At 36.6% G+C, this 21,254-nt stretch overlaps 1 protein-coding gene across 5 annotated transcripts in view; it reads left to right on the top strand.

The window, feature by feature from the left end:
• PCNX1 (pecanex 1) overlaps window positions 1-19,654 on the top strand; it is a 134,405-nt gene extending 114,751 nt beyond the window's left edge. For all 5 annotated transcript variants that reach the window (XM_033107017.1, XM_033107018.1, XM_033107019.1 and 2 more), the window contains 10 exons: window positions 282-535; window positions 2,303-2,533; window positions 6,374-6,474; window positions 7,241-7,391; window positions 11,870-12,100; window positions 12,915-13,189; window positions 14,578-14,783; window positions 16,896-17,338; window positions 17,753-17,893; window positions 18,134-19,654. In XM_033107017.1, coding sequence (XP_032962908.1) covers window positions 282-535; window positions 2,303-2,533; window positions 6,374-6,474; window positions 7,241-7,391; window positions 11,870-12,100; window positions 12,915-13,189; window positions 14,578-14,783; window positions 16,896-17,338; window positions 17,753-17,893; window positions 18,134-18,274 — 2,174 coding nt within the window. In that variant the 3' untranslated portion in view covers window positions 18,275-19,654. The remainder of the gene's footprint in view (window positions 1-281; window positions 536-2,302; window positions 2,534-6,373; window positions 6,475-7,240; window positions 7,392-11,869; window positions 12,101-12,914; window positions 13,190-14,577; window positions 14,784-16,895; window positions 17,339-17,752; window positions 17,894-18,133) is intronic.
• The last annotated feature ends 1,600 nt before the right edge of the window (window positions 19,655-21,254 follow it).

The raw sequence follows: 21,254 nt of genomic DNA, 5'->3' as shown, positions 1-21,254 counted from the left end.
AACCGTGCAAATCCTCAGAACCATGAATGTGCCAATCAATGCACATTGTGATTGCAGGAGATACATGTACAGTATGCCTGGTTTCTCAAGCTTGCTGCAGTTTGTTAAAGAGCATTCCAAGGCAGATCAGTCACATACATTCATATGCTATAAAATGTATCTTTTCTCTACATTTTCTGTGTCTTTAAAGCATTCGTTTTTCCGCTTGCCTTTTTTCCTCCCTTTGTAAGTGATCTCTCTCTCTTTTTCTCTCTCTCTTTCTCCCACTCTTTCTCTTTAAGGTACTTACTGTCAACAACGGGAGGTGGAGGCCATAACTGAAGGTGTTGAGGAAGATGAAGGATTTTGCTGTTGTGAACCTGGCCACATTCCTCATGTGCTTTCATTTAATGCTGCATTTAGCCAGCGCTGGCTAGCTTGGGAAGTCATAGTCACCAAGTATATTCTGGAGGGTTATAGCATCACTGACAATAGTGCTGCTTCTATGCTTCAAGTCTTTGATCTTCGGAAAGTACTCACCACCTACTATGTCAAGGTAAGGGTATGCTCCTACTTACATCTTCTAATAATCAGAGGCTCTTCTTGGAAAAGACAGATATAGATACAGATTTTCTTTTTTCTATGCTAAATCACTACTTCTATGTAGTGACTTAAATGCTCAGGTATCCAGTCCAGTCAGTAAATTATACCTATAAAGGTCTTGCTATTTCTTTCTTCAGTGAAATGTTCTCCATTTGTTCATTAATATTACTAGCTATCATTTGTAGCTCATATGTTGTAGGCACTGTGCTAAGGCATACACAGACACATGCATGCATACGTGCACATATGTGTATCTTACCTAATTCTCAAGGAATATTAACGCCGCTGTTTTACAAATAAACAAGTTAAGAATCAGAAGTTTACTTGCCCGAAGTCCTGTAACTAGCAAGTAGAGTTAGGGATTTAAAACCCAGGCTTGTCTGACTCCCGAGTCCTTGCTGTTCACCACTGCTATGCACTGCTTTTGACAAACTGAATAAAACTATTGCAAGATTTGAGAGGTCACCAAGACCACCCTCATTTGTGACAGCCAACTGCAATTTCAGGGTCCCCAAGACCACTCTCAGGTAAATTAGTTTGCTAGAAGGTCTCACAGAAGTCAGTAAAGCTATTGCACTCACAGTAGGGTTTATTACAGTGGAAGGAAACAGATTAAAGTCAGCCAAGGAAAGGTATAGGGCAGGTCCAGAGACAACCAGGATGTGAGCTTCCAGTTGTCCTCTCCCAGTGGAGTTGTGCAGACACCTATTTCTCCAGGCAACAATGCGTGACAATATTCACGGAGTGCTGCCAACTAGGGAAGCTCACCTGAGCCTCAATGTGGAGCGTTTTTATGGAGTGCAGTCATTTAGACATGGTTAACCCACACACAGCCAGCCTTATTCTCCAGCTCCTCTCGAGGTCAAGGCTCTAAGCCTCCAGGTGAACAAAGACTGTGTTATCAGGCAGGACATCCCAAGGAATTAGACGTTACCTCCCAGGACTCAAGTGCAAAGACTAAACCTCTCTTTGGGTGAAATTACCTCTTTACTGCACAAGTATTCTATTGCTAAATTGATAAAGATTTTACAGAAATAGAGTATGGGTATGATTTGGGAGCTTGCAGGTGAAGCCAATATTTTTAAGAGGAAAATGTGTGCTAAATTTTAATGACCCGTATCTGAATTTTCCATATCTTGTGTTGTTACCTCTATGTACCACCTTATTTGTGCTGATTGGGGTGAACTTTGAGTCTTCTACTTAATGTTTGGTTAAATTCAATTTTAGGAAGCGGAAGAGATTGATTTTTACATCTTTCACATGTGTATGCATTTGTGTGTGCATGGCATTTTCTGTCTCTAGATGTGTATATTTCTGTCTGTTATTAGTTATATTTCTATAACTTGACCTAGGACCACAAGATGAGTTAATAGGTTTTTATGAGAAATTTCTCAAAATAAATGCACCACGAGAAAAGCTTTTCACCTCTCTTAAAAGATCCTAAATTCAAAAGCTCTAAAATCAATAGACTAGAGTTGTTTTGAAGTTGCCTTGCTGAATTTATGGTTATGATTTTAAAAGTATTAAATGTTTTTCATCCAGAAAGATCTGACATGTATTATTATAGCATTCTTAATATGTATATTATTCTACTGAGCTAGAATATTTGTGAGTTGTACTATCAGTATAAACAGTTGGGATTTATTTACTGAGGAACTGGAGTTAATGCACATTGTGATTTAGCCTGGATTTTTTTTTTTTTTTGTCTTTTCCTCATTAGGGTATCATTTATTATGTTACAACCTCTTCTAAGCTAGAGGAGTGGCTAGCTAATGAGACAATGCAGGAAGGACTACGTCTGTGTGCGGATCGCAATTATGTTGATGTGGACCCTACATTTAATCCAAACATTGATGAAGACTATGACCATCGACTAGCAGGCATATCCAGGGAAAGTTTCTGTGTGATTTACCTCAACTGGATAGAGTATTGCTCTTCCCGAAGAGCAAAGGTAGAGTTTATTTTTTTCATTTATAACTCTTTGGGTCTATTTTTCCAAAGATGGAAAGAATATCTCTGTTTGTTATTATGAGGTCAGTTTTTCCAGATCTTCCTTTTTCTGACCATCTGGGTAAGAGAACCTGTCTGGTTCATTATGTTTGGGCCAAACCCACCAATTGCCCAAACAAGTTAAAGTGGCCTCCATCATTCTTTCATTTGCAGTGTCGTAATCTTAATCCCCAGTTAGCATGCCCTACCCCCTGTGCATGCACAGACATATGCGCAAATTTAGGTAACATTACATGTAGCACCTTCTTAAAGAATACATTTTGGAGCACCCCCTTCCCCACACACACCAGACTTAAGGATAATTTATATCTTTGTCCCAAATTCAAAGTCTAGACCAATGTAGCAATAGAATTTTCTGTGATGGTGGAAGTGTTCTGTGCTGTTCCAGTTTGGCAGTTACTAAACCACCATATGTGGCTATTACTAAGCACTTAAAATATGGCCAGTATGACTAAGGAACTGAATTTAAGTTTTATTTAATTTTGATTGGTTTAAATTTAGGACTAGTGGACTAGTGACTACCATATTGGACAGGGTTCATCTAGACTATTGCCTTTCATGGTATGTTTGCCCATGTTAACATGGGTAAAAATGCAGATTCTTGGGCATTGCCTCAGAGATGCTAATTCTGTAGGTCTAGGCTGGAGACCCCAAATCTGTGTCACCTTGGGTGATTGTAATTCACCTGACTCCTAATCCACACTACTGGGTACCTTGTCTTATCCGAAAGGTAAGGTGAGCTACAGACTTCACCACCTACTACTTTCCTTCTAGGTCTCATGGCTCTCGTGGCTGTGTTGCTCCCCTAGTCAGACTCCATCTAGCATAACTGCAATGCCAAGGCCTGTGGTTCCAAAAGCTGATTGCTCCCACCATTACTGGTTTCCAAGCAGAAGACTTGCGTAGTCGCACCACCAGCGTCATGTGTTCAGGATTACTCTTGTTGCAGGGAGCATAGGGAGCCACCTTGTCAGCTTGCGCCTTTCCCATAGTCTGGGATATACATACTGTCTTCAGATGTAGTTCCTGCTTAAGTCTTAGGTATATGGTTTTTATCAGATTTGGGAATTTCAGCCACTAATTTTTTTCAAACATTTTTTTCTGTTCTTTTCTCCCCTTTATTTTGGGAACTCCAATTACATTTATATTAGGCTGCCTGATGTCCTACAGCTCACTAAGGCTTTTTTCAATCTCTTGTGTCTGTGTTTAATTTTGCATAATTTCTATTGCTATATATTTTTAGATCCTTTATTTTTTTCTTCATTGTTTAATATGCCATTAATCCCATCCGGTTATTTTTTTATCTTAGATATTGTATTTTTTGTATCTCTTGAGATTTAATTTGTATCTTTTAGATAAGTCTTCCATGTCTCAACTTAACATGCTGTTATTCCTTTATCATTTGAACTTATAATAATTATTTTAATGTCCTTGTTGACTAATTCTAACATCTGTGTCAATTTGGGGTCAGTTTTGATGGATTATTCTTCAATTATGGGTCATAATTTCCTGCTGCTTTGCCTACCTGACAATTTTTGATTGGGTGCTAGACTTTATGAATTTTACCTTGATGGATATTTTTGTGTTACTGTAAATATTCTTACTTTGCTGTATATGACATAATTAAATTCCTTGGGGACAGTTTGATACTTTCAGGACTTGCTTTTTCTTAGGCGGGACCAGAGTAGCCTTTAGTCTGGAACTTTATTCCCCATTCATTACCCAGACAGTACTCTTCTGAGTACTCTAGTAGCTGCATGAGATTTTCCATTATTCCTTTTTGATGATACTTTTCTTGGCTTTGGGTCTTTGCTACCTGTGCTGATCAGAAATCTGCTGAAGACTCAGGAGGGGCCCTCTTCACAGATCCAGAGCCTGCTTGCTGTGTAGCTCTCCTCCTCATCACTTTGTCTGCAAACTCTGGCCGCCTCAGCCTCCCCAGACTACCAGATGTATCCCCAACATGGAGACCTCGAGGTTCCACCTCTGTTCCCCTTCTTGTGCTGTGGCCTAGAAACTCTTGTAGGGCCGTCTCTATTGTTTTTCCTCTTACAGGGATTAGTGTCCAGTACCTCAAAACATTGTTTCATATATTCTGAATATATGGTCTTGGTTGCTCAGGTACAAGGATAAATCTGGTCTTCATTGCTCTGTCTTGGTCAGATGCAGAGCTAGAACTAAATTAAACAATTTTTTTTTTTCATCACAAAAGCAATACATTTTCAGCATAGAAAGTTAACTAGGTTGGAGAGGGAGACAAAAAAGAAAGAAAATCATCCATAATTTTATTACCCATTATAATCACCTTTAATATTATTTTGTTTATATAAATCGAAGTCTGTACATACCCCCCCTTTATATTTCTTTCCTATTTCTTAATAGAAAAACAAGTGCTCTCAAATTCTTTATTCTACTGTTTTGTAATTGGACTCAAAGTTCCATCAAAGATCCTGCCTGATGAAACTAGGATATATGGTATAAGAGATAATATATCTTTGAAACCACTCTAATTGACAAGCAACTAGAGTATCTTATAGTTACTACTAACTAAATTACTCAATTGATGGTAATTAAATTTAGTGAACATAAGTTAATAGTTTATAAAGCCAAAAATACATACCACTGGCAAAGTTAGGGTAATTAAGCTCATTATTAGCCTATGTCTGCTTTTTCAATGTTAGCATACATTATTAGAGTCACCTGGAATGTGGTTGCTGAACACCACCTCCAGAATTTGATTTCATAGATCTGAAGTGGCCCAAGAATTTGCCTTTCTAATAAGTTCCCAGGTGATGCTGATATTGTGTCCTAGGACTAACTACACTTTGAAAACCATTGTCCTCGATGGTTTCTCAGTAATTGAGATGCTACCAAGATTTTCTTTAGTATTATATAAGGTGTACCATTTTGTTTATATTTACATGTTATATGTGAAATATTTGTATATACTCGTAAATAATCAAGATATGCAGTGGTTTAAAAAATTGAAAGGTTGAGGGGAAGCACTATTCTACAGATACCAATTTAATTTTCTTTACTATGGTTATGATCTCAATAGGCTAATGCAGCTGTCACTAATAGCCTTGCCAGGTTAAGTCCAGAAATAACTAATTACTAGATAACATATATTCTTAGGAGAGGGCAATGTCAGTAATGGTGTATATCAGTAAATACTCTGAGATGTTTAATTAAGATCCTAACACTCTGTACACCCAGTTCTTTTTCAGTATGTCCTAGTATTATAAAGTACTAGATTTTATTTAAAGAGTCCAGAGAACCTTCTCATATCCATTGATGCTTCATTTTATACTGTTTTGTTAAGTTTCTTTGTATTAGAACTTTTATTTGAAGAGATAGAAATTATGTACTAGTTGAGTTTCTCATCCTCTCTGATTTATTAAATATATTCTGATTTGTTAAATGCTTATATGCCTTTTTGATTAACGTTCTTTGTGTTTTTTATTTTTTGAGGTATAATTGACATACAACGTATTATTTCCAGGTATACAACATAATGATTCAGTGTTTGTATATAGTGGAAAATGGTCACCACAGTAAGTCTAGTTAACATCCGTCACCATACATAGTTACACATTTTTTCCTTGTGATGACAACTTTTAAGATCTACTCTCTTACCAACTTTCAAATATGCAATACAGTATTACTAACTGTAGTCACCATGCTGTACATTAAATCACCGTTACTTTCTTATTTTATAACTGGAAATTTGTACCTTTTGACCCCCTTCACCTCGTTCTTTGTTTTTTGTTTTTTTTTTAAGCCACTGGATGTGGACAAAGAATCCTCCTTGGTGACTCTTTGTTATGGACTATGTGTTCTGGGACGGAGAGCTTTGGGGACTGCATCCCACCATATGTCCAGGTAAGAAAGGCATGTCTCTTTTTAGGAAGAGAGTATGGGAAGCTGTATAACCTAAATCTGAAAAACTGAATTTTTCATGGAAGCATTCTATGCTGATTTATTTTAAAAGTCTCCTCAGATGTTGTATCTAGATCATTTTACTGAACATAGTTGAGTTCTAAGTGTTTAACAGAACTGGCTTTTAAAATTGACATACATGTGAGCAACTAGTGATAATGAGAATTTAATAAATTTAAGACATTTAAAAAAATAATCACTTCATAACATTTGGTCTCCCCCCATATGCATCTGTTTTTCTAATAATTCATCTCTTCTTTATTTTTCTGTATTTCCTTGCAATTTTTGTCTAGAGCATTTATACTTTTATACTTTTAATATAGCTGTGCATTAGATTTTGGAACTCTAAATATAAACTAGATTTCTTGACATATGCATCCAAATGAATTAGAATTAAGAAATACCGTGTATTTTAAATTTCTTCTGTGATTATTATGTGTTTTCCATTAGGCCCTCCTTAATTTCTTTTAACTTATAGACTCTTTGCCTGTCGTTTATTTTCGTGGGCTCACTGTTACAATGATTCACAAACAGCGTTACCAGATCAGAAGGCCCTGTAACTTGTAATGATGATTCAGGGGTGCTGACCTTGGTTCTTGAAATCTCTATTTTTAAAACCTCCCAAATGATTGTGATGCACAGCCAGATGTAAGAATCCATGTAATGGAAGACCTTTGTCAATGTGAACTTTTATCTCCAATCTTAACAGTAATTTAGAGTCATTCCTCTATGGATTGCATGCCCTATTTAAGGGAGATTTCCGTATTTCTTCAATTCGAGATGAATGGATCTTTGCTGACATGGAATTGCTAAGAAAAGTAGTCGTCCCTGGAATTCGTATGTCCATTAAACTTCATCAGGTAAGAAGAGGAAATTTCTAATGTATCACTGCTGTTTAATGATACTTCTTCATTTGACTTCCAAGTTATGTTTCTTAGGAACCTTTTGAGAACTAATCTGATTTGAAACAAAGAAAAACATGATTCATGTCAAGATAGTAAATCTTAGAAGCCTGTACCTTTGTTTCTAAGCGTAAATTTGAAGATTAATATTAGAGAGTGACTGGTGTGAGCATGAGCTTGAGAAAAAGTGTAAGCAGTGACAAGCTGGAAATAAGTCTTTCGCTCCTGTAGTACTTGCTTTGACTTCACATAGTTATAATTCACTCCTCTTCCGTGAGTGACTGTTGGCTCGCTCCCAGTGTAGCAGCATCTCAGGAGTCTGATAAGTGCTGCTGTTACTGAACTGGAAATTTCATTTAGCATGTTATATAGAATAATAGATGGTTAGGACAGATTTAGCTGTAGGTAAATAATCCTAGTAGGGTAAAAAAATTAAAGTGAGGCCCCAAAATGCATATCCAAAGCCCTGGATCATGTCAAGAATGTATTTTGAAATTAAGTACAGTAATTCCTCACTTAACGTTGTCAATACATTTTTAGAAACTGTGACTTTAAGCCCAGCGAAGCTTAAACCAGTTTTACCATAGATTAATTGATGTAAACGAGAGTTAAGTTCCTACGGTATATTTCTGGTCACAAAAACATCACCAAACTTCTAAATAAAACTCCAAAATACTCCAGTATTAAATATTGAAATTAATGTAAGATATATGTACATTTAAGAAAGATGAATAAAAAATAAGATAATTGTTTTTCAACCTGATTGTTTTAGTTTAGGTCGCCTCTCCCGGCAGCTCAGGCAGCAAGACGGGGACCAACCCTGAACAGACACCATTCCATCGCAGGGCACACTCACTCCCACACCCACACTCACACTCACTCACACTGGGACAACATAGACACAGCAGTTCATCTCATGTGCACATCCTTGGGGTGTGGGAGGAAGCCGGAGGCCCCAGAGAAAACTCACGCAGACATAGGGAGAATGTGCAGACTCCACACAGACAGTGGGTGGCATCCGCCAGGAATTAATTTTTTTTCTTGTGAACATTATAACAAAACAATGTAATTTGAGAACTTGCTGTGTTGGCACTTGCTGCTCTAATCATTTCACTTGATAGTAGTTATCAGATCTGATTAGAGACCACATGATAAGACTTATTAAAATGTATCTGCTGTGCTCAAATCTGATTGAATCTTTTTTTCCCAAATAAAAGGTTAATTACTCTTCAAGTAGTTTTACTATGATCAAAAGTATTGGAATGAAGTTAATGTCCCACATTACTTAGGAGCGTTACTAATAAGGGATATATTATTTTAAAATCTCTGTGAAAAATGGAATACTGTTTTGAGGATGATGGGAAAAATACATATTTGGGATCAAATAGAATTGTCCATCTTCAGACTAGCGTTAAAGTTCTGAAACAAAATTCAGTGTATTTAAAAGAAAACGGTAATGATCTCAGATTAAAATGTTTTTAAAACTTCAGAGTTTCTCAGAAGGTACCAATTATTTCTCTGCTATGTAAAAGATACTCTTTTATACATAGCATAATTATCTAACACTTCCTGACAGACATCTTCAGTTAATTCTAAACATTGTGATAGATGTTTTGTCTCCATCTGGCAGAGAAGAAACTGAGGCACAGAATTCAAAGCCTCTGATACCTGAGGTCTCTGCGTCTAGTCTCTCCCTACAAGTACTCTTGACTGTTGCTGTCAGGTCCATATCCTTACATGTTCCTTTGGCTGTGGCATTATTGCCTGTGGCACTGGGTCTCTGTCATATAATCAGGCCCAACACACTTGGGTACAGCACACTCAACGTTAGCCATGACTGACAAACAGGGAGGGTAAGGAGGTAGAATCGGGAACCCAGGAGCCATGGAGGGCTGTGGCGGGGAGGAGATAGAGAACACACATACAGCCTGGAGTAGTTTCGTAATTTTGATAACCTTCAAGGAAGGTAGAGAGTGGCCTATGAAGTAACAAGCAGCAGCCATTTATTGAGCATCACTTCGAGCCAGATGCTGGATTGCCCAGGAAGGACTTTCGGGACAGGAAAGATAAATATGTTAATCAGTACTGGTCATCTCCAAAGTTTAGAGTTCACATGTTACATACTCATGAAATTCCAAAAAAAATGAACAGTAGGCTTGTATATGAAAAGGGTTCGTACATACTTAGATATTTACCCAAGAGAATGAAAGTATATGTCCACACAAAGACTTACACACAAGTGCACATAGCAATTTTACTCAAAATAGCCCATAACTGGAAACAACTCAAATGCCCATCAGTGGATGATCATGCAGATTATGGTATAGCTGCATGATAGCTTATAACTTAGCACTAAAAAGAAATGAACTACTGTTAGACACCATAACATGAATGAATATTATACGTAACACAGACTCAGGCATATAAAGAGTATCTATCATATGATTTTATTTAAATTTTAAAACAGTCTAAACTAATATATAGAGACACAAAGGAGATCAGTGGTTGCTTGGGATATAGGGATTGAATGTCAAAAGGCAGGAAGGAACTTTCTGGAGTGTGCAAATGTTCCATATCTAGACTGTAGCAGTGGTTACAGGGGTGCACGTTATTTGTCAAAGTGCATCTACCTATACTCTTAAAGTGGGTGCAATTTATTGTATGTAAATTATACCTCAAATTTGACTTAAAAGTAAGATTCCATTCCCAGAGAGCTAAAAATATAGCTCATTACTGTTATACTACTTTTGTAAATTTCTCAATTCAGCCCTATCCTCTAAATTTTAGCTAAGCAAATATTTCCAATTTTTATACATTTTCTTTGTTTTCCTCATTCAGGTTGGTTTTTCATATCTTCACATATATTTTTTTTCTGTTAAAGGGTTATCTCACTGTTACCATTAAGGAACACTAAAACAAGACAAAATGTGTCTAAAATTGTGGATTTGTTTAACTAGGCACTTTTCACATAAAGCCACATCTCTAGAATGATGCTAATACAAGGTGTGATCACAAAATAGGAGAATGTTTAAATTTTAAAAAATTCATTACAGTAAAAGACACATTGCATTAATCCCCCTCAAAATACTCCCCTCGCTTCAAACACACTTATCCCATCATTCTTGCCACTTTCTGAAGCAGTTCTGGAAGTCCTCTTTCATGAGTGTCTTTACTTCATCCTCCATCATAACAACGCTCCCTGTCACACATCGCTTCTGGTACAGCAATGTCTGTCAAATAAAAACATTAGGGTGTGTCCTCACCCACCTTATTCACCACATCTGGCACTCTGCAGCATCTGGCTCTTCCCATGACAGCCATGGGAAGCAGCCCATGGCAGCCATGACAGTGCAACTAGACACTCATGAAAGAGGACTTCCAGAACTGCTTCAGAAAGTGGCAAGAATGATGGGATAAGTGTGTTTGAAGTGAAGGGAAGTATTTTGAGGGGGATTAATGGCAATATGTCTTTCACCATAATAAATTTATTTATTTATTTAAACATTCACCGTATTTTGTGATCACACCTCGTATAATTTTTTACCCTGTTTCTCATTTAGTAAAGATACAGCTCGGAGCTCTGAGCTTTGAGGACAGATTAAGGATCTTAGTCTTAGATAAGCTAGTAAAGCCTTCCCGGAAAAATCTCTTGGTCTTAATAACTATTCGTTCTTTTGATAAGTAGGTATTTAACATCTACCGTGCACAAGATTCTGTAGCCTTTAGCATGAATGAAACAAAGGAGTATATTAAATGTATCTCCCATTCAGAAACCTATAAATTAACAGGGTATACAGTGCATTACCCAAATACCCATAACAATCTGAATTTCTGAAATGACATGTTATTAAGGAAACAGAAGAATATATTGGCTGCCTTCATATTTATAATTGAGAGGCTGATAAATTTTTATATCCAGGTAAAGTAACTCATTTGTATTCAAGCCAACTGATGGTAATATGTGCTTTCTGAAGGGGAGATGAGTGAGAGCAAAAAGGCAGTATCTTCAAGGATGCACGTCCAGGTTTGAGGTTAGCTTACCTGAGAATAATAAACGTTTTCATGGTACATGTGAAGTGCTTCATAGTGTAAAGAGTTCTCCAATACGCTATTTCAGCTAACTCTTAAAACAACCTTGTCAAGTTGGTTAAGCTGATACTGGCACTCACACATATCAAAACTGAACCTCAAATAGGCTTAGCTGCTTCCTAGGTTTAGAAAATTAGTAAATGGTAATGCCAGCATATAAACACATTTTTTAGAGTATTTTTTATGTAGTTTATCTCTAATAATAATAACGTGCTAATTTGAAATACAGAAACCAATTTTTAAGAATTTTCATTTAGTAACTGATTTAATAATTACAGAAGATTTTATCATTCTGGAAGTCATTCTCTTCTTTTCCTAAAAAAGATAAATTTTTATTCTTTGTATAGGATCATTTCACTTCTCCAGACGAGTACGATGACCCTACTGTGCTCTATGAAGCCATTGTATCTCATGAAAAAAACCTCGTGATAGCCCATGAAGGGGACCCTGCGTGGCGGAGTGCAGTCCTTGCCAACTCTCCCTCCCTGCTTGCTTTGCGGCATGTCATGGATGATGGCACCAACGAATATAAAATCATCATGCTCAACAGGCGCTACCTGAGCTTCAGAGTCATTCAAGTAAGTTTCGGAGGCACTTATTGGTACCTGAAGAAATTGGAACTCAGATAACCTTATCCAAACTTTTAAAATGTAGTTGAAACTCTTTTATAGGAAAAAAATGACCATACTACATTAGCATTTATTGTTTATGAGCACTTAATTTGACTTATTTTGTCAGTAATTTAGTCTGTCCTCTGAAATTTTCTCATGTGCCATAAAGCCTTAACATTTTTGCTTATTTCTGTTTTGATAGTCTGTTGTCTACTATGTGTTATTTGGGCAGAATCTCTTAAAATATCAGCTCCATATTGCTAATATGATGTGATTCCTAGGTTGCAAAATAATACCAGAGCTTGTACTTAATAGAGATCAGTAGATGGTTTACTCTGATATTTCCATGGATTTTTTGTTTGTTTGGTTTTTTTAAATATCTCAAGACTTTAGCAGACTTCATCTCTGAAATTTTATTTTGATAGTTTCTAATAGCTTTTTTTTCTCTACTTCATTTAATCAAGTCACAAACATTCTTTCAACTCTTAAGTATTTGTTACCTCTCATTTCTATCAAAAATGTTTATTATCCCAGTTACAAAATTCAGTGCTTCAATAAATTGGGAAACTAAATGGACTACATTTCTACTTGATATTTTTACAAGACAGAGCAGAGGGAAGAACTTTAACTCCTCTTCAAATGTGGCCAAGTTCTATTTGTTTCCTGCTTTTCCCAGTTGGTTATTACAATGTCTTTTGTACCCCTCCCATTTCTGCTCTTCTGTTTATATGAATTTCATTCTTGGCCCCTTAACCTAATTCTCATGTGTTCTGGTTTTCAGGTAAATAAGGAATGTGTCCGAGGTCTTTGGGCAGGTCAACAGCAGGAGCTTGTTTTCCTACGTAATCGTAACCCAGAGAGAGGTAGCATCCAAAATGCAAAGCAAGCTCTGAGAAACATGATAAACTCATCTTGTGATCAACCTATTGGTTACCCGATCTTTGTCTCACCCCTGACAACTTCTTACTCTGACAGCCATGAGCAGCTTAAAAAAATTCTTGGGGGACCTATCAGTTTGGGAAATATCAGAAACTTCATAGTGTCAACATGGCACAGGTGAGCCATCGGGGTTGCATTTTTTAGTGGTGGTGTATCCTGCCTCTCTTAATCTAGGTGGTGTGCATTACCATCACCGGAAAAGTTGTAGGAAAATTACAGGTGCCGTGGCACAATATAAATCTATTATATCTGAATTTCAGGAAGAAGAGTCTGAGCTTTATATCATCAAACTTTTACTCGATAAATCTAATGTACAACTCTGGTTAAGAACCACTGCTTTAGCATTTACTACGGTCTTGAATAGTTCCCTTTGTTTAATTTTTTTGGCTCTATTGCAGCATATTGCCACAATTACTAGAATGTGTGGGTCAGCAAACAGGGCAAATTAGAGAAAACTTGTGCAAATTGATTCCTTTCTTCTATTTTATTTTGTTCCAGCAGTAGGGGGAGCATTCTATACATGTTGAAACTCCTGGTTGTGCAGTGCAGACACTACTGCCATTTTAACAATCCAATCATCGCTCAAATCACAAATCTGAGGTGTCATCAAGAATGCACATGAATTTTTTCTCTGCCTTTTGTCTAGTAAATTATGATGTATGGTACTGGAACGTCGTAATTTGGTGGCTGATGAAGAAAAATCACAGAATATTTTCAACTTCTTAAGAGTTGTTCAGATCCTTAAATCAGAGCTTAAAAAAAACACAATCTTGGATTAAAGCAACAGACTCTCAAATAGGTGTTTTTAAAGTCGTCTAGGAATACCCACCATTAAAGAGTAAAGTTTTACCATTTTAACATCAATCAATATTCAGACAGAAGGAAGATACAAACCAGGATAGTGTTCAAAGAAATGTATTTTTCAAAAAATGTGTTGTGCTGGTGGAAATGCCTTATTTGCCCAGGACTGAGTGGTTTCCTGGGATGTAGGCTTTTCAATGCTTAAATCAAAACAGTCATCGGCAAACCAGGACAGTTGGTCACCTTACACACTAATAAAAATATTTTTTTTAAAAAAAGGAAAAATTTCTGCAGCAGCTCCCTTCAGGTGTGCTGCAGCATAAATTAGGTTTAGTTTAAATAGATTAGGTCTTCAGGTGCTGCATATTTCAGAGGCACTGAACAGACACTGGCAAAGAATTCTATTTCCAGCTGTGATCTTAATGGTACAACTGTGTTACGTATAGTTCTTTATTATACTTGGTGTAGGAAAGATGATAGATTATGTAAAAGTGAAATCATTTGGGAGTATTGAGGCAGTGAATATAAGAGGAGGGTGTGAAAACATAGCAGACTTCTTTTGTTCCTAATACTGATTGCACTATGAAGACTTTCAAAGGTGAACATTAATAGCATTAAACATTCAGAATAGCTGGAAAAAGAATAAAATAGCTATCTTGAAGTGCTCTTGGGATAATACCTCCTCCTCTGGTATTTGTTCTTAGGTTAAGGAAAGGTTGTGGAGCTGGATGTAACAGTGGTGGCAATATTGAAGATTCTGATACTGGAGGTGGGACTTCCTGCACTAGTAACAATGCAACAGCTGCCAGTGACCCCCACAGCAGCGCGCCCCAAGGCAGCACCGGGAACCCAGGCCAGGGGTTGGGCTCAGGACTCCATCCGCCTGTCACATCGTACCCTCCGCCACTCGGTAACATGAAACAAAATGACGTGTACAGTGATAGCTGTAGGGTTCAGTTAGCATGTGTGTGTAAAGAGGATGATAGATTACCTAATTGGAAGTAAATAAATAGAAATTTTGTTTGATTTCTAGGTGGTCGTTATCCTACTTGTTTATCTTAATCATTTATATATATATGTGTGTATATATATATATATTAATTATTTGAACTATTTCTTTGAAAGTATCCTTTTTAAAGGCTAATAATATGTAATTGATATAATTCATTTAACTTCTCTCCTGTTGGACAATGATTTGGTTTCTTAGGAATGTTGTAATAATCTTTGTATATAAATCTTTGAATCATATTATTCTCTTAGGCTGGAGACTTTAAAAATGGAATCACCATGTCAAAGTTTATGAGAATATTTAAGATTCGTGATATATTGTGTCAAAAATCTTGCCAGAAATTTTTTTTGCCAATTGGTACTCTCAACCAGCCATAGATAGGAATGCCCATCTAGTAAACTTTCACCAGCTTTGCGTATTATCAGTTCCCACCTCTGCTCCCTGTTGCTCAGCGGGACAGAAGAAGAGGTGGAGTAGTCTTTATTTTATTGTTTTAATTTGCATTGCTTTGACACCTGAGATTGGAAGCTTTTAAAGGAGTTTGTCAGCTGATCCTCTTTCTTAAGTGCCTATTAAGTTTCTTGCCCATTTTTCTATTTGGTTATCTTTTTCTTATTTGGGTTTATATTTTCTGGATTTGAGCTCTTTGTTAGTTTTCTGTACTACAGATATCTTTTCCCATTCTGTCTCTTGGCTTTCCATTCACTTCTTGTGAAGAGTGGCTTGCCAGTTTTTCATGAGAAGTTCTTAATTTTAATGTAGAGAAATTTACTGATCTTTTCCTTTATGATTAGTACTTTTTATATCCTATATAAGAAAATTTTAAAATCCTAAAAGAAGGTATTCTTTCACTAATTTACCTTTTACATGAGATCCACAATCCACCTGGTGTGCAGCAGGAATCAGAATTTCATCTGTTTCCATATGGCTAGTTAGTTGCCAGCACTGTCCTTTTCCCCACTTCTCATGGATCAAAGTCTTAAGATAATTTACTTCAGTTGAAAAAATCCAGTGGCACTGGAATTGTTAAGACTCTAAATAGATGTATGATCAATAATGTGTAGCTTATTTATTAACTTTTGAGTAAAAACCTAAAACTTTCAATGTGCTTCCTTAAATGTACCTTTAGTTCTTGCATTGATTGGCTCTATTTTTTTTCAGATAAAAAGTACATGTAGCTATTTTTTCAATATAATTAATAATTATTTTCTAATCTTCACATCACTTATGAGTCAGAAAAAGGACAAATCTGAAGAATCATATCAAGCCATTTGACAAAGGACACAGAAGAACCTGCTATTCAGCATCACTGATGATTCATATTTATTAGTAATCCCTTATGTATATTAAAATTACAATGTGGTATCACTGTCTGTAGGCAGTGTAACTTCTCTTTGGGATAGATTGTAAGGGTATTTATACTGTACTTTGCAAAATAATAGTTACAGAGCTTACCACTTACCATGTTTCCACGAAAATAAAACCGGTCTTATATTAAGTTTTGCTCCAAAAGACGCATTAGGGCTTATGTTCAGGGGATGTCATCCTGAAAAATCATGCTAGGGCTTATTTTCCGGTTAGGTCTTATTTTCGGGGAAACACAGTAGTAGATCCTTAGTAAGTATTTCTCAGTCTCATTTCCATGAGATATTTCTAATATATTAAAAAGGTATTCTTGTTATCCTGAAATACTTCTATGAAGGATATTTTAGGATTTATCCCAACCTTAAATAGTGACATTTGCTGTAAGTTATTTAATTTTGTCTTTCTTTTGCTCCAGAATTTGAATTTTAAAATGCTTCGGCAAATAAAAATTGTATTATAAAAACCACACAAGAAAACATATCTCAGCTATGTATTTCTTTTTGACAACTTTAAAAGTTTCAGGTATAAATGTTAAGTTCAATAAATCCAAGTAATTGCTTAAGGGAGGAAGTCTTTGAAACTACAAAAAAAGAAGAAGAGTTGTGTTTGAATCACTCAGAATGAGTGCTGTCCTTTCTCCTTCCCTAGGCACCAGCCACAGCTCTCACTCAGTACAGTCAGGCCTGGTGAGACAGTCCCCCGCTCGGGCCTCCGTAGCCAGCCAGTCTTCGTACTGCTACAGCAGCCGCCATTCATCCCTCCGGATGTCCACCACGGGATTCGTGCCTTGTCGGCGCTCTTCTACTAGTCAGATATCGCTTCGGAACTTACCGTCATCCATCCAGTCCCGTCTCTCTATGGTGAACCAAATGGAACCCTCCGGTCAGAGTGGCATGGCCTACGTGCAGCACGGCCTTCCTTCTTCCAGCAGCTCCAGCCAAAGCATCCCAGCCTGCAAACACCACACTCTCGTGGGCTTTCTTGGGACAGATGGAGGTCAGAGCAGTGCCGCTGATGCACAGCCAGGAAACACCTTAAGTCCTGCCAATAACTCACATGCCAAAAAGGGGGAGGTGATTTACAGAGTGCAAGTGAGTAAGCTGGGGGTTCTTTTTGCACTTTCTGTTACTCATTTGTTTTTATTTCTTGTTTGTTGAGTGAAGGACTCTTGTGAAAACATAACCTTATATTACTTAGTCTGAAGACTAAGCCGTTCTTGAATATTAAAAAAGTTGTTTCTGCCAGCGTAAAACCTGCAAGCAAGCAGGTTTTCAGTGGTAATATTTGTTCCCTACTCAGTCATTGTCGTGTGGCTATTGCAGTAGGTCTACCAGTAGGCCAAAAGGAATTTGGGAGGTGGCTCTTTAGATTGCTTTTTATTCCATTATAGGCAGTGGAGAACTTGAAACAGAGTCCTGTTAAAGAAATTTTGTTTGGGATTATATAATTTTTGATCTTCAAGACAAAAGTGAATTGGGAATGACCTGTATTTATTTAAAACATAGATTGTGGATCCCAGTCAAGTTCTAGATGGGATCAACCTGTCAAAAAGAAAAGAGCTGCAGTGGCCTGATGAGGTTATTCGGTTAAAAGCTGGGAGAAACAGCTGGAAAGACTGGAGTCCTCAAGAGGGCATGGAAGGCCATGTAAGTTCTCTTATGAAGCTAACTGTGTGGTAGTCTGACTTTTATAGCCTGACTGACTTGTATCCATGTTTTTAATTGATTTGTGTACTTACGACTTGTATCCATGTTTTTAGTTGATTTATGTACTTATGCTTAATTATGTAACAGCATTGCTACCTATAATCCTAAGTGAAGGATAAGAGTTTGTGAGTATATTCGAGGTCTCTGCCACTAACTTCTTGTTTTATTCTGAATCATTAGGTGATTCACCGATGGGTGCCTTGCAGCAGAGATCCAGGTACTAGATCCCACATCGACAAGACAGTACTTCTGGTTCAGATTGATGATAAATACGTGACTGTAATTGAAACTGGGGTACTAGAACTTGGGGCTGAAGTGTGAGCCAGTGTTATAACTACATGTATTTTCCCTGTCAATTCCAAGATGCTGGGAAAAGAGGAGAGAGCAGAAGACGTGTGCAGGCATCACTTTGGTCCTGCAGGAGAGACTTGAACATGGAGTGGGCTTGGTTAAGCGCCTCTCCTTTGCCCTCCACCCTGACTCCTGCCGCTGTCTTCATCCCCAAATAAATCTGAAATATTTTTTTAAGTTAGCTGCCGAGAAAACATTTTGCATGAAGGACAAAGTTCTGTTAAAATACATCCTTTAAAAAAGTGTTTTCCTATGCATTGCCTATGCTTTAAATCAACAAACTTGATTTCTAAAGTATGATCTCATATTTTTCTAATTTCTTTGCCAAAAACAATTGCCATGTTTTGTCATAGAACACGAAATCCATTTACCTTCATTTTTAAAAACAGACCAGTGTAGAAACCTTCAGTTTGACATATAGCAGTATAAAAGTTTAATGTACAGTGAAAGAGACTATGAACAGACATAGATTTATCTTATTCCTTGAGCGCTAAAAACTTTAATGAAAAAAACTGCACTAATTTTTTACAACAATGCACTAAAGTCTGAGATTTCTCAGAACATTTATTTATATATAAAAATAAAATACCATTATTTAAATTGCCTTTGGGATTAACCCCTTCCCTTTCCTTTGTAAACATACATAGCAGGAACTGTGCTGCCCATTTTTCTGTTAGTAGTCTGTACTTCATGCTAGTACTTTGGATGTTTTCTTTAAAATGAATATTAAATCTCAAGATAAACATAGCTTCAGCATTGGCATTTCCCGGAGCCAATAGTCAGTGAATCGGTCCTGTGAACACTACTGCCAGCTCCTGTGTCCACATTGCAGATGAGCTCTCGCACGGCGAGTGCCCCAGGTACTCTGCTTCTCTTTACTTGGGACAAGCTCTGCTGGGGTCAGTCTCGGGAAGAAAATACTTGTGCTTTTCAAAGAAGAAGATGAACATCCAGGAATCTAAAAAAGAACTGATTGCCTTTTATTTTAAGAGCTCTTAGCTCTTGAAGTTATTCACATGCAGTTCAGTTAATCAACTAAAATTTTTTCAGACAAAATTATCCAAATGGTGCAGTTCTTATTGTTATATCCCTCTTTTAATAACTTCGCCGTTTATTTTCCTCCTCTCTTCTTTTTCTATTACTTGAATTTTATTTCCTGTAATTTATAGTGTGTAGCTGTAATTTGAAATATTTATAACTGTGAAATTGACTTAATTCATATGTTGTCTCATAACTTAAATTTTGTTTTATTTTTTAAATGCATGTTTTCAGGGAAATGTGTAACTCAGATTTACAATTGGGCTAGGTGGGAACTGCAGTTTAGATTTAATTTGTCAACTTTTGGCATTTTTTAAATCCTTCAGAAAACTTTTATCTTTTTGGGTGAAACTCCAAAGAAGACTGTACGTCTCCTCTGAGCATTAGGAGCAGCCATCTTTCCACCCCATGGATGGAAAGTAAAAAGAAGCAGGTGAAGCTAATGTCAACCATACATTTTATTTAAGCTCGTATCTCCAAGTATTACTGTTTTAACGTGTAGCACTAGCCATTTTTCAAGTACTCACTAGCCACGTGTGTCTAATGGCTACTGTGTTAGACAGCGTGGGTTTAAAGAATCTTTTTGATGAGATGATGGGAGAGAAACTGTTTTTTCTGCTAACTGTGATGTAGATCTTACAGTGTAGCGTAACATTTCAGTAGAAGGAATAAAAACGAAGGAAGGAAGGAAGTAGTTAATATACAGCATCTTACTGCATTTCTACTCAAAACCTATTTCTTTTTCCTTTTTCTAATTTAAATTTTTGTGGTTAATCAGGACCCAGTGTGCCTTGTGTTGACGTTTCCAGACTTCACATTTTGCAAATTTTGCTATTTAAAAACATTTGTCAAATGATTTTCTGAACCTTTACACAAAGGTACCCTTTCTAAATTGACCAATTAAAATGTATTTTCCTGATACTGTCATTATATTCTGTATTTGCCTCTTTTTGGCAAACCTGTAGTATGCTATAAAGGTTCAGGCTCTGTTTTTTCCTTCCGAAGCTAAATATATGATTATCTATCTATATATTATTCTCAAAGGAATTAGGCTCCCTGCTGTTTGTCCCCTTTCTGAAATGAATATGATCTTTTTGTGGTCATTGCCTAGATGAGAAGTGGAGCCTTTTCAGTCTTAAATGGAAGATAATTCATTTTCCTACACAGAAAAAAAAAAATCTGAATTTCAGACGATTCAATCAGAAGGGCTAGAATTACTTTTATTTCTAGCCTCATCCCCGACCCCCAAATGTTAAATACATCACACACTCAAAAAAGTTGTATTTCAAATACCAAACTAGATTTTATATGGAACATATATATTGGGTCTTGATTTGGGGTAGCAACTAAAGGACATTTTTCTCAAAACAAGTTGAATTTTATTATCAGCCTTTTCATGAAGTTTTATGATTAGGAACCCTAAGAGGAGCCCTGTTATTTTTTAAGACTTAAAATTGATAGTCTTTTTAAAATTATAATACTTTTCTAATAATTGCGTCAGGGGAAATAGTGATAATTGAAGAAAGATTCATGTCCTAATAATTTGACCTAAATTATTATATAGAAATATACATACTTTCGTTGATTAAGTTGCTCATACATATCCTCTTCTACTTCCCACACCGAGAATAGTGAGCTATTTGTTTAGGTTCCCTGCTTAACTTTTTTCATTAGTGTGTATGACTCCAGGACACATACATTAGTGTCTTTAATTCACAATTGCCAAAACTTTCAGAGTTCCATAATTTGCAAGTAAAAATACATATTTAACACACTAGTTTTGTTTATTTCCTTTTTTAGAGTTTCATTGATGTCTTTATTTTTATTGTTTCATTTTGTGTTCCCCCCCTTTGAGAGAGAGTGTCCTGGAATGAGTTATAAATTGTTAGCTTCTCTTCTTGTTTCCTCTCAT

The sequence above is a fragment of the Rhinolophus ferrumequinum genome, chromosome 6 (genome assembly GCF_004115265.2).
Source record: "Rhinolophus ferrumequinum isolate MPI-CBG mRhiFer1 chromosome 6, mRhiFer1_v1.p, whole genome shotgun sequence".
NCBI lineage: Eukaryota > Metazoa > Chordata > Mammalia > Chiroptera > Rhinolophidae > Rhinolophus > Rhinolophus ferrumequinum.
Note: the sequence above shows the minus strand (reverse complement) of the source record. Positions and strands in the feature narration are given on the sequence as shown.